The sequence below is a fragment of the Lithobates pipiens genome, unplaced genomic scaffold (assembly GCF_037356315.1).
Source record: "Lithobates pipiens isolate NorthernLeopardFrog02 unplaced genomic scaffold, aLitPip1_a1.2 Scaffold_25, whole genome shotgun sequence".
NCBI classification, from domain to species: Eukaryota; Metazoa; Chordata; class Amphibia; order Anura; family Ranidae; genus Lithobates; species Lithobates pipiens.
The window spans coordinates 44,530,277-44,544,730 of NW_027507787.1; the positions used below are offsets into that span (position 1 = coordinate 44,530,277).

Genomic DNA, 14,454 nt, shown 5'->3' on the forward strand with positions numbered 1-14,454 from the left:
GGTTTCTTTTGTGAATGCTACCAAAAACTGAAAAACCTGCTTTGGGTGGACTGGCTATTCAAACTGAATAACAGGCTTTAAATTGAAAATTTTACTTTCCGGTGAAATCTAAAGGGGAAAAAGGTGGCCAGGGAACCCACAAACACTCTTCTTGGACACACTTCAGGACCCAAAACACCACGGATCCAACATGATGTCAACTGATTCACTTGTCCTGTACACAACAAGCCACCATAGCTTTGGCAGCAGATATATGACATACAAACCCCGACCATCTGGGGCTGTTTATCACAGTTACTATTACCATTCCAGTTAATTCTCTGGATAGTTATGATTCTCCATCATTGCCAAAAAATTCAAAGGTCACTTCCTTGCAACCATGGTGCTAATATTATTTTAAGGATAATGTGTTTGAGACGAGGATACAAGGATAATACTATTCTTAATACAATCATACTAAGCAAACTACTCAAGTCCTAGTTTTTTAAATATTTGCACATTATTTGGGTGCCAAGTCCTGAGAGATAACAACAACTAACCGTACTGCAGCCCAGCCTTTTGTTGGGACTATCTGTATATAATTCACAATCCTGGCAGAGACAATCCTCCAATGAATGGTACAGAGTCATTAGTAATGTATTACTGTTATTATAGTCTTTAGAGTCACATGGCCCCTGGCCAGTATATAAATAATGAAAACACATCTTTGCAGCACTAGCGATAGACCAATAGAGACAACACCAACAATGGTAAGTATAATTTTATATCTGATCATATAAATGGCAGTATCACATGTTTTAATTGAGGGTTTTGAAGAAGTGTTTGGCCATTCAAAAAAAACAAGTAAACGTTTTGAAATGACAAGCAGTAATATATAGCGGTATATACACACACACATATATATATATGCAGTGCATATAAAAAGTTTACACACCCCTGTTAAAATGGCAGGTTTCTGTGTAAAAAATTCGACAAAGATTAAACTTTTTTCACCTTTAATGTAACAAACTGAATATTTTAGGTGGAAAGTAAAAATGAAACAATTAAATAATATGGTTGCATAAATTTGCACACCCTTAAACTAATACTTTGTTGAAGAACCTTTTAATTTTATTATAGCACTCAGTCTTTTTGGGTATGAGTCTATCAGCATGGCACATCTTGACTTGGCAATATTTGCTCACATTCCTATGCAAAAACACTCCGAATCTGTCAGATTGCGAGGTCATCTCCTGGGCACAGCCCTCTTCAGATCACCCCACAGATTTTCAGTCGGATTCATGTCTGAGCTCTGGCTTGGCCATTCCAAAACTTTAATCTTCTTCTGGTAAAGCCATTCCTTTGTTAATTTGAATGTAAGCTGTGGGTCATTGTCATGCTGAAGGATGAAGTTCCTCTTCATGTTCAGCTTTCTAGCAGAAGCCTGAAGGTTTTGTGCCAATATTGACTGGTATTTGGAACTGTTCATAATTACCTCTACCGTGACTAAGGCTCCTGTACCAGCTGAAGAAAAATAGCCCCAAAACATGATGCTGCCACCAACATGCTTCACTGTGGGTATGATGTTCTTTTGGTGATGTGCAGTGTTGTTTTTGCGTCAAACATATCTTTTGGAATTATGGCCAAAATGTTCAACCTTGGTTTCATCAGATTATAACACATTTTCCCACATGCTTTTGGGAGACTTCAGATGTGTTTTTGCAAAATTTTGTCGGACTTGTATGTTTTTCTTTGTACGAAAAGGCTTCCATCTTACCACTCTATCCTATAGCCCAGATAGGCAAAGAATACTGGAGATTGTTGTTACATGTACCACACAGCCAGTACTTGCCAGATAATCCTGCAGCTCCTTTAACGTTGCTGTAGGCCTCTTGGCAGCCTCCCTGACCAGTTTTCTTCTCGTCTTTTCATCAATTTTGGAGGGGCGTTAATTTCTTGGTTATGTCACTGTTGGGCCATATTTTCTCCACTTGTTGATGACTGCCTTCACTGCGTCCAAGGGAATATCTAATGTCATGGAAATTCTTTTGTACCCTTCTCCTGACTGATACCTGTTACCAATGAGATCCCCCCCCCCCCCCCCCCCAAATATTTCAGTTTGCTTTCCAATTGAGTTGTACAGTTTATTAGTCAATTAAAGGTTGAAAAAGTTCTAAAATTATTTATCTTTGTCTAATTTTTTTACATCACAGAAACCTGACAGGGCTGTGTAGATGTTTTTTATCCACTGTATATATATATATATATATATATATATATATATATATATATATATATATATATATGGCTACCTGAAAATATATGTGCATATATGTGGACAAAGAAGACTCTCATGGACATTCACAACCTCATAAAATGTGATTAAGGCTGGGCTCACACCGCTGCGGCAGCGAGAACCGGATGTGATTCGCACCGCACTGCAGTGCAAATCACATCCGATCTCTGTGCGATGCGAGTTCAGCCATACAGATAGTATGGCTGAATTTGCATCGCACCCACCGCAAACTCGCACGGGACCCTTTTTTTGGTCCGCAGCAGAATCGGATCGCATGGGTGTTCACACCATGCGATCCGATTCCTGTCCGAGTTTGCAGATCGCACTGCGATATGCGAACTGATCTGGGGGTGTCATTAACATTTCAATGACACTCCCAGCAGTCCGCATAGGGCAGTGTGAACTGCCGGCGGGAGGCATGCGATGCAGGAAAACGCTGCGGATTTGCGGCGTTCCCGCATCGCTCCAGTGTGAACCCAGCCTTAGAGCCCGTTTGTACTTTGGAAGCATGTTAGCCCAAAAGCCTAAACAGTACATAACAAGTATTTAAAGCATTAGAAATGCATGAAAGCACATGCATTTTGGAAAGGGCAAAATTGGAACCGGGCCTCTAATCCTTACATTTCAACATAAGATGTACTTTGTGGAGATATTTAAAGTGCATGCAAAGCCAAAGCATGTATTTAATTTTGGACATTCGCCGATATTTTGCCTGTCAGAAGCTGTCCCTGTGTTTATTATCCCAAGGAACCACCGTTACATGCCTGTGATCCAGCTTGGTCTGGTAAAAAGTGACTCTATAGGAGGATTTTTTGCTCAGATTTTCCGGAAGAAATAGAAAATATCTTATTGTGACTGCTTTTGTTCCCAGGGATATACCCACGGGTTAATCTGCATTATGGACGGAATATAATACATTACAATTCATTGTACTTAGAGAGTGAATTCTGAAACAATAAAAAATTTTCGATGGTTTTATTACCTCAGTGTTGCAATTAATTACTGTATATTCTAAATACAGTTTATTTCAGCACATTGTCTTACAGTGTTGATTTATGTAGCGCTGCCTACATGAAATATTATTGTGTGTATTTTATTTTAGTTTGCTTACCTCGAGTAAGTTATTTGGCAGCAGCTCTGTGTCTTAAATTGACAATTTGAATACGTATTTCTTTGATTTCACTAGCTCCATAAGTGCTTAAAAAATTTGTAGAAAGAGGTTTTTTAGGGTATCTACAATTTTGTTTATATAATTTTGGATATAATGAGGACAGGTTGGAACCTTGTCTACTTTTTACTACTATATATCACTGCTGCAGGGATTCACCCTAATTAATGGTCCTGATGGCCATTGTCTCTGATACAGAAAGTAATGGGAAATCTAATTTTTTTTAAGCTGTCACAGGAACATAAGGCGAGTGGAAATTGCAAAATGGAATACCTGTTCTGGTGACAAATTTCTAAGAGGGGATAGCCCGTTTAGGGCAGTGGTTCAGGAAATGTGCTCCACGACACACTAGTGTGCCGCGTGAGATTTGTAGTGTGCCGTGGGGGTTTTGAAAAATATTTAACATTTCTAGCGTTTTGAAACCTTGAACATATCGAAAAATTAAATGGTAAATCAGTGTCCCAAAAGTAAAAAAGTAGCATATATAAAAACGATCTCTGGCAGTCTGTTATTTATTGGTTCTTTTCGTAACGTGAGACTTGTGCAAGATCTTGGGGGAACTCAATTGCTCTAATTATATTATAATAATAGAGACTGTTCTATTCTAACTTTGATGCTTATAAAGTTTGTTCATTGTTTAGCGATGGAGAAATACTTAATCAAGTCTGGAACTCTGAAAGAGAAACAGTTAAATGAAAAGCTTGGAAACAAGCGAAAGTACAAAGAAGATTACAATAGCTTCAATCTGATTTGTTCTCGAAAGCAGGCACATCCTTCACATTCAATTTAAAATTAAAAATGAAAAAAAATTGGTAAATCTTTTCAGGTGTGCCGTGAAAATCTTTAGATTTTTTTGGCCAAAAAAAGTTTGAGAAACACTGGATTAGGGGGATCTCATTCTGCTGTGTCTGTGGGACTGGAAGTGATGGGAAATCACCTTGATGGGACAGAAAATGGTCTTGACCAATCCCTACCCTATTTGAGGAAATATCATAGCATTGGTAGGACTCATTATTAATGTTAATTTAGGTGCATGAGTAGGGATGGAATGATTATACTTTTAAATTACATAGAGTACATTTTGATTTGGTCCAAGAATATTTAAAGGATGAGCACAATTTTGGAACACAGAGCTTCTTTCTCCCTAGTAAGATAAAACTCTGCCCTCTTAAAGTGTTTGTAAACCCTTACAACCAACTTTGACCAACAGGTAAGCCTAGATTAAGGCTTACCTGTAGGTCCAAGAAATATCTCCTAAACCTATACGGTTTAGGAGATATTTACCCGAAGACAGCCACCGCTGTCTACGGCGCATTAACCCGAAGACAGCCACCGCTGTCTACGGCGCGCAGGCACACTGGGCAGGCCGCAGATCGCGGCAATATGCTGCCGCCGGCTCCGGTGCGCATGCATGGGAGTGACGTCATCGCTGCTCCGGCGAATCACAGCCCCGGAGCAGCGAGACCCTGAAGTCACTCCAGTATCCATGTCAGCGGCGGACATGAAGACGGAGGACCGATTCGGGGGCTTCGTTCTCAGGTAAGTTATTCATAATGAGCTAGTATACTATGCATACTAGCTCATTATGCCTTTGCCTTACAGGGTGTGTTTTTTTTTTTGTTTTTTTTGCCTTTACTTCCTCTTTAAGGTCTTAAGTGGTCTTAAGTGATTCACCCTCCCAGGAGCTGGTGTTCACCAACCATAAGGAATAATTGGTCTGTCTCACCAAGGAGGTAAAGGGGACCTGTGGAACATTCTGTGCCTAACATTCAATTATCCTGTAAGATTAGTTATGAATTGAACTGAAAGAGAAGATTCTTCACTTTTAGGCTTGATTTTGACTTTTGCAATTCTGCAGTTTAAATATTTTTTATTAATTACCGTAGTTTGTATTTCTCTGTTTCTTTGTTGCTCTGTAAATAAATAAGTGATGTTCCGAACTATGCAATGTCTGGGAAAAGGACGTAATAAGTCTTGAAAGATTGCAACTTTAGTGAAAGGTAGATAATAAAGGGTACAATTTAAACTCCAAATTTATGACAAATCTGTGATTCTAATCTCTTAAAGGGGTTTTCCACTTTTGCAGTCAAATTTGAGAAAACTCTACTGTATGTTTGTTCTATGTTCTCTGTCACACAACATACCAAAAAAAATATATATATTTCTTCATTTTTAGATGTTTCTAAGGAGAAGGAGTCATAGGTAATTCATTTCTGGATTGTACACACGATCAGAATAGCAAACAAAAAATATACCCACACAGAGTAAGCTATACCTCATTAACATACAATGCAGGAGGGCAATTTCTATGTTTTTAACCCAACAGTGTTCAAATCTAGTTTAAGGCTGATAATGAAGAACTGCAAACACAGTACAGACAGGGTTAAGTATGTTAAACATTATTCCACAGCCCCTTGGCAATCAGAGCAGTGAGAGCATGTAAAAAACTTTAAGCAAGTAAAAAGCATTTAAAAAGGTAACCAGCAATTTAAAAAAAAGTTATGTAATTGTAGCGGTACCCCCATGAGGGCTGCTGATTGAGTCTATACCCCACTGGCTACCCCAACTCTTCAGATCCTCTCTTACCTCTGACACCTTGGGTTCCATTCTGTAATGTGATGTTAGCAATGAAAAACTCACACAATATCACAGAACCTTCCTCTGGGAAGTCAGCACAGCACAGGGATGGTGGGAGCCCCTCATAATGAGCACAGCAGGGTACAAACCCAGGAAGTTAGCACAGGGATGGTGGGAGCCCCTCATAATGAGCACAGCAAAGGTACAAACCCAGGAAGTCAGCACAGCACAGGGATGGTGGGAGCCCCCTCATAATGAGCACAGCAGGAGTACAAACCCAGGAAGTCAGCACAGGGATGGTGGGAGCCCCCTCATAATGAGCACAGCAAAGGTACAAACCCAGGAAGTCAGCACAGCACAGGGATGGTGGGAGCTCCTCATAATGAGAACAGCAGGGGTACAGCCCCAGGAGGAAGTCAGCACAGCACAGGGATGGTGGGAGCCCCTCATAATGAGGATAATGAGTCCGACGACTGCCATATTAAGAGAGGTATTTTTTGCTTTTTAAATTCATCATAATGAACGTTCGTAATTGTTACGAAAAGTTAATGAACCTAAGGAAAATTACCAATACGAATTAACGGCTAATACAAAATGGAACGGAAACAAAACGAAACAAAACAAAAAAACAAAACAAATTTATTGACGGCGCACATGTCTAATTTTTGGTTTGGGGAGTTGTTTTAGAGACAGAAGGTTTCATTTATGGGGGGATATTTGAGGGAGGGAGATATTTTACAGTGGGAATCTTTGCTTGGGGTGGGAGGGTTCTTAAGAGGGAGAGGGGAATTTTTTTCCTTTAAAATAGATTTTTTTTTTTTATAATTATACTTACCTAGGTGGATGGAGCATCGATCCAATGTTGCATCTGTCCCCAGCTGCTTCAAAGACCAACAGCAGAGCGATCAAAGACCGCTGATCACTCAGTTCTCAGCCTTCAGTAAGCAAAAAGTGGTGACTGTCAGTCCCTGGCTCTGCCCCCCCTCCCGCACGCTCACTGGAATGCCAGGCTGTGGAGGGGGCAGGAGTGGCTGGCTCAGGGTCTCATTGGCTCACTGAGAGGCTGAGCGACCTCCTGGTCCTGGCATCTGGGTGAATCCTGACTTTAAAGTTAGGATCTTTCCACAGTCTGGACTTCCTGAGCAATGTCAGCTGACAGCGGGCTATAGCTGGCTATTGGCTAAAAATGGGTCACAAAAGTGCAGAACGAACTGCTCTCCTCCCCAGGAGAAGCACACCCAAGCGTTATGCTGTGCCTTCAGATTACATGCACCGGTGACATCATTGGCTGCTTTCCATGTGAATATCTCCTAAACACCACATGTTTAGGAGATATTCACTGTACCTACGGGTAAGCCTTATTATGCCGCGTACACACGATCAGACTATCCGGCAGACTTAGTCCGGTGGACAATTTGCAGCGGAGGTCCGCTGGACTATGGCGTGAGTCCGCCTGACTTTTGAAATGAACGGACTTGCCCACACATGGAGAAAAGTCAGTTCATTTTGAACGCGCTCCAGGTAGACGAGACTAGCGAAGGACGTCAATGACGCTGCCTCCATGGGCGAGATTGACACCTCGCTGGCCCCGTCACCTGGTATGGACTTAAAGGGGAAGCCCCACGCCAAAAAAACGGCGTGGGGGTTCCCCCCAAAGTCCATATCAGACCCTTATCCGAGCACGCATCCCGGCCGGTCAGGAAAGGGGGTGGGGAAGAGCGAGCGCCCCCCCCCCCTCCTGAGCCGTACCAGGCCGCGTGCCCTCAACATGGGGGCTGCTTTGGGGAAGGGGGCCCTCTGGTCCCCCATTCCAAAGCACCTTGTCCCCATGTTAATGAGGACAAGGGCCTCTTCCCGACAACCCTGGCCATTGGTTGTCAGGTCTGCGGGCGGGGGGCTTATCGGATACCAGCCCCCCAACCTACATGAATGAGTATTGGGGTACCATGTACCCCTACCCATTCACCTGGTGAAAAAAAGTGTAAACAAAAAAAACACGTTTTTAAAATAATTTATTGCACAGATCCGGTGGTCTTCCGTCTTGGGGGGTCTTCTCGTCGGACTCCTCCGCTATCTTCTGCTAGCTCTTTTACTAGCGGAGGAGCCCAGCTTTCTTCTTCGTCGGGCGGATTGGCTAATCGTGTGTACGCAGCATTATAGGCTTACTTATAGGTACAAGTTTAAAAGCTGGGTTTACTACAGTTTAAGACTGAATAAATGCCAACCATATTGACCAGGTGCAACCACCCTGTGGTAGGCAGTGCACAATATACTGTATATATTTTTTTTAATCTCTTAAAACATTTCATAAAATTTCTTAGGACACAGTTTAAGGTTTAAATAAATCACTGAATTTACTGCCCACCACAATATTTTGCCCCTTGCACCTGCTCAACTTGCAGAGTAAGGTTAGCTAAAATACAGTCTTGGGTCTCATTCATACATCCTACATGACCATGGTGCAGCAAGTTTACTACTAATACCTGCACCCGGAATCTCAGATGTTCTAATATCTTCTCAGCCTGTACACCTGAGTGATGGGCTGAAAATAGATAAGGCTGTCTGCTGCTGTAAACATGTATCCACCTGTATCTGCACATCCAGTGGTTACCTGCAGATAGGGATACATTTTTGCCCTTGGATAAAACCTCTCTGCATCCAGGGTCAGAAATTTGTCCCTAACAGCAGGTAACCACTGTGACCCACGGTTTGTTAGTGTGTTGCTCAGGCTTAATCGATGTAGGAAGTAACGTAGATGATACCGAATGTGCTGCAGGAGTGGGGGCGAGAGATGGAGCTCATCCCAGCTCCTGTAGTCACTGAAGGGAAGAGAGAGAAAAAATCCCTGGTGCCGCACATCCACAGAGTCCTATGGTAATGTAGTAGTGATGGGAGAGACTACCTCAGCCTGGGTCCCACCAGGCCACACCCCAATGTGGTTTGCTTTGTCCCCTGAAGCTTAAACGTGGGGGCCACTGGATGTACAGACACATGTTAACAGCATTGGCTCTTTTCAGCCCATCACTCAGGTGAACAGGCTGAGCAGCTGACAAAAATTGGAACATCTGGGATCCTGGCTGTAGCTACTTATGTTATAAATGGCCATTTAGAACATATGAATGAGATAGAAAGCCTGGTTAACAAGGTGAGTTTTTTTTTAGTTCAACCAAGTGGGCTGAAAAAAAAAAAAATAGGGAGCTTAGGAGGAGTTCGCTGTACTAATGAGTACACTACACAACTGCGTGCATTGCGTTCTATTCAGTTGAATGGGGATAATTTTTGCTGCGCTGCATTGCAAAGCCTCATGGCCCCACTCTGCTGTCACATGTTTTTACCATACCTCCCCCAACATAAAGTGTAAATAACACCTTTGAGTTTGAAAGACCTGATGACTGCTTACTTGAAGAAATATCACCACTTGTAGATTCCTCCTTACATGTGAGTGCAATACAATACTGACCTTACAGCACAAGGGGGAAAAGATAAAGCCCCAACGTCCAGCTGTATGATGAAGTAGATTCACCTCCATGGAACTACAAGTCTCACCAGCAGTCTGTAGAAAGAACTCACTCAGCAATATTGTATTCTCTACTAGAATGGGCAGGTGCCCTTTCACCACAATGGACTCCAATGGCTGTAAGGTTCCATACGGAATCCCCTCCTGGTGTCTCCATCTGGTGAAGATAGCGCTGCCGCGCCATGCTGCAACTCCCGATAGGCTGAAATGCAGGGACTTTCAGTTGAGGCTGTACTCCGAGATCCCTCAGAGGCGGGTGATCTGGCTCTCTTGTCACGTACCTTTAAGCAGAGCCCGGAGTGCAGGGAGTGGCCTCTCGTAGACCTCTGACTCGAGAGACCCTGGTAGTGGTGACAGGGGCTCAGGAGCACAGAGGGGCACAAGTGCCTGACTGGATAGCAGATGGTAGAGGCAGAAGACCGTTGAAGGAGGAGGTGTATTGTAGTCCGGTGTCTGAATGCAGGCAAAGGTGAGATAAGGTCCAGCAGACAGCAGAAGGGTTCCTGTAGTCCAGCAACGGCATACAAGTGATTGCAGGAGGTGACAAACAACGGAGGGGTATTGTAGTCCAACAACGGATGCAGGTGCAATGGATAAGCGGAAGCGGAAGAGTCCAGTAGTCTGTGGCCAAAGGTAGAAGGCTACAAACGCAGAAGGAGTACAGCCAAATATTGCGGAGGACTGGGAGGTGTCCTGTAGTACAACAGCAAGCAACTTACAGTTGACGGATGGTGTAACAGTCCAGGTCAGGCACAGGCGGGCAGATCAGGTACAGAAACGGAATCCAGAAGAGTAGTCGGGTACAAGCCAAAGTCGGGGGGCAGGCAGCAAACAGCAGAATCGGGAACAAGCCGGGTTCGATACGGATCAGGGTACAGGTACAGGTACAGGTACAGGTTCAGGTTCAGATTCAGATACGGATCACCAGGACGCACAGGAACGCTGTTGATCAGGCAGCAAGGCAGTGAGGCATGGATCCAGTTTAAATAGCGCTATTGGCGCCAATTTGCGTCAAACGGCCGCGCGCGCACCCGCCGATCGCGGTAACGCTCCTGGAACTGGGCAAGAGATCTTCTGGGATCAACTGGGACATCTTACCTGGGTGAGATCTTTTAAATGCCAGAACCAACCTCTTGGCGTGGATGCCAGTCTCTGGTTCCCAGGAGTTCTCTTCTGGACCATACCCCTTCCACTTCACCAGATACTGTACCTGGTTGCGTCTCTTTCTGCAATCCAAAATTGCTTCTACTTCAAACTCCTCTTCACCATTAATAAGCACAGGTTCAGGAGGGCCCACGTTCCGATCGGTGAAGGGATCCTGGATTGAAGGTCTTAAGAGGGACACATGAAACACTGGGTGAATACGCAGCGATTCTGGTAATTTCAGCTCATAAGCCACATTGTTAATTTTTCTGGAAATTGGGAAAGGACCCACAAATTTTGGGCCCAGTTTTCTAGATGGGCATGTTAATTTTAGATTCAGAGTAGATAACCAAACCAAATCTCCGGGTTTTAGTTCGAGCTTCCCTCTCCTCTTTCTGTCAAAAACTGCTTTGTTGCGTTCTTGAGTTCTTGCCATCGTTTCTTGAAGCAACTTGTTATTGGTGCAGAAAAAGTCCAAAGTTTCTTGAACTGCTGGAACCGTGCATTCTGGGATATTGGCTGATAAGAACTGAGGGTGAAAACCATAGTTCGCAAAGAAGGGAGATTGATTAGTTGCAGAATGAACAGAGTTATTGTAGGAAAACTCGGCAAGTGGTAAAAGGGATACCCAATCGTCTTGCGAAAAAGAAGAATAACACCGCAAATATTGCTCAAGGGTCTGGTTCGTTCGTTCGGTCTGGCCGTTGGTCTGGGGATGATAGGCAGACGAGAACGAAAGATCAATTTTCAAGGACTTACATAAAGCTCTCCAAAATTTTGATGTAAATTGTACCCCTCGGTCGGAAACAATGTTCGCAGGTATACCGTGGAGTCTTACAATCTCCTTAATGAAGATCCTTGCGGTCTCAGGGGCAGAAGGTGTACCCTTCATGGGCAGAAAGTGAGCCATTTTGGACAATCTGTCGACCACCACAAGGATAGTGGTGAAGCCTTCTGACGGAGGTAATTCTACAATAAAGTCTATGGAAATCATTTTCCAAGGCCTTTCCGGGATGGGGAGTGGTTTCAGCAACCCCCAGGCTTTGGTCTTGCTACTCTTGTTCTGGGTACAGGTAATGCAAGATTCAACATAAAGTTTACAGTCTCTTAGCAGCTGAGGCCACCAGAAGGTGCGTTGGAGAAGTTCGGCGGTCTTGTGTACCCCAAAATGACCGGCCAATTTGTGGTCGTGGCAAGACTTGAGAACAGCAACCCGTAGTTGTTGGGGCACGTAGATCTTGTTTTCATGCCATAACAAGTTATTGCTAGAGAGTAAGGTGGTGTTTGAGGGATGTGGAGCTGAAGATGAAGCCTGCTTAAGTTGGGATAGAAGATCTTCCTGGAGCATAAGGAAATTTCCGGGCGCAAGGATGGTGTCTGTGGGTTGAAGAACTTCGGGTTCGCTGAACATCCGGGATAGCGCGTCGGGTTTGGTGTTCTTTGATCCGGGCCTATAGGTTATGTGGAAGGAAAATCTTGTAAAGAACAGTGCCCATCTGGCCTGACGCGGCTTCAGCCTCTTAGCAGTCTTTAAATACTCTAAGTTCTTGTGGTCAGTGTATACCAGAATGGGATGGGCTGCTCCCTCCAGGAGATAGCGCCATTCCTCAAGTGCGGCTTTGATAGCGAGTAACTCCCTGTCCCCGACATCATAATTCTTTTCCGCTTCAGACAATTTACGTGAGAAGAACGCCACTGGGTGCAATAAAGCCTTTGGGCCCTGTCTCTGAGAAAGGACTGCTCCCACTGCAACTTCGGATGCATCCACCTCAAGGATGTAGGGTAGCGCAGAATTAGGATGCTTCAGGACAGATGCTGACACAAACTGTTCTTTAAGGGAAGAAAATGCGGCCTGTGCCTCCGGAGTCCACTGGAACTTGATACCTTGTCTCGTTAATCTGGTGATTGGAGCGATGATTGTAGAAAATCCCTTGATGAATTTTCGATAAAAATTTGCAAACCCCACAAAGCGTTGAATTCCTCTTTTATCAGTAGGGGCTGGCCAGTCCAGGATGGCCGAAACTTTTTGCGGATCCATCTTGATTCCATCCACCGAAATAATCAGCCCCAAAAACTGAATGCTGCGACGTTCAAACTCGCACTTCTCAGGTTTTGCGTACAAGCCGTGTTGGCGAAGCCGAGTGAGAACCTTCTTAACGTGTTCCCTGTGAGCTGGCAGAGAGGGGGAGAAAATTAAGATGTCGTCCAGATATACTATAACAAACAGGTCGAGAAAATCTCTAAAGATATCATTCACAAAATGCTGGAAAGTCGCAGGAGCGTTGCATAGCCCAAAGGGCATTACGAGATATTCAAAATGTCCGAAGCGGGTGCGGAAGGCAGTCTTCCATTCGTCCCCGCTTCGGATACGGACCAAATTATAGGCTCCGCGAAGATCCAATTTTGTGAAGATACTAGCTGATCCAAGGCGCTGGAATAATTCGGGTACCAAAGGCAGTGGGTACCGGTTCTTGACTGTAACTTTATTTAAGTCCCGGTAGTCAACACAAGGGCGGAGAGAATGGTCCTTCTTTTCTACAAAAAAGATTCCTGCCCCAGCTGGGGACGTAGAAGGACGTATGAACCCCTTTTTCAGATTGTCATCAATGTAAGTCCTGAGAGTCTCCAATTCCACTTCTGTTAAGGAAAATATTCTCCCAAAAGGGATTTCGGCTCCGGGAAGGATCTCAATTGGGCAATCGTAGGGTCTATGAGGGGGAAGTGTTTCTGCCCCCTTCTTGCTGAACACGTCCAGGAAGTCATGGTAGGTCTCAGGAACGTGCTGGCGAGTCTCAACATCGGTCTCCATACACATTAAATGGGGTGAAACCTTAGTTGATTCTTGAAAGCAGTGTTGACGACAATAGGGGGAGAAAAAGAAAATGTTTCCGGTGGACCAGTCTATTTGCGGGTTGTGTGCCCGAAGCCAGGGCATACCCAGTATGATAGGGAAAAGGGGAGATTCAATAATGTCCAGGCAGAGTTGTTCCTGATGGTTACCGGAAATAGTAGCAGTCATAGGACATGTCTCTTGTGTCACTGGTCCTGATTTGATAGCTGACCCATCGGCAAGGTGTACAGACAACCCTTTCGCCCTGGGCCGTAAGGGCACTTGGAACTTTTGGGCAAACGATAAGTCCATAAATCCACTGCACGCTCCAGAATCAACTATTGCGGGGACTTGAATGTTCCCTCCGGGTAGCTGAAGAGAGACGGGAACAGCCAGGTGAGTAGCATTACTAGGCACAGCAGGTAAAACAGGAGAAGATACAGAAGAATGCTTACGGAATTTGGCAGGACAGGATCTCACGTAATGTCCGGGTTCTCCACAGTAAAGACACAGATTGTTGAGCTGCCGGCGTTGTCGTTCCTCGGTGGTGAGTGTTGGTCTAAGTAAGCCCAGTTGCATGGGTTCAGGCGTGTCAGCAGCAGGATGTGCAGGGGGATTAGGTACACGGGGTAACATCCAGACTGGTCGGGACGGCCCGGCAGTGCGTTCTGTTCTCCGTTCTCTCAAGCGTCTGTCTATCTGGATGGAGAGGTTGATAAGGGCTTCAAGAGTTGCTGGAACACCCACCCGGGCCAATTCATCCTTTAGAGGTTCAGAGAGTCCCATGCGAAACTGGTATCGCAGAGCAGCATCGTTCCAGGTAGTATCGGAACTCCAGCACCGAAATTCAGACGCATAGTCCTCTGCCGCTCTGCGGCCTTGCTGAAGAGAATATAAAGCTGCTTCCGCTGTGGCCGCCTGTTGAGGATCCTCATAGAGCAAAC

General features: G+C 44.5%; 1 protein-coding gene across 1 annotated transcript in view; it reads left to right on the forward strand.

Moving 5' to 3' along the window:
- Positions 1–623: 623 nt before the first annotated feature.
- The window catches only part of LOC143930244 (beta-microseminoprotein-like), a 43,623-nt gene continuing 29,792 nt past the window's right edge, over positions 624–14,454 (forward strand). Inside the window, exon 1 of the mRNA XM_077454389.1 lies at positions 624–749. Within this exon, the coding sequence (XP_077310515.1) occupies positions 693–749 (57 nt within the window). The 5' untranslated portion in view covers positions 624–692. The remainder of the gene's footprint in view (positions 750–14,454) is intronic.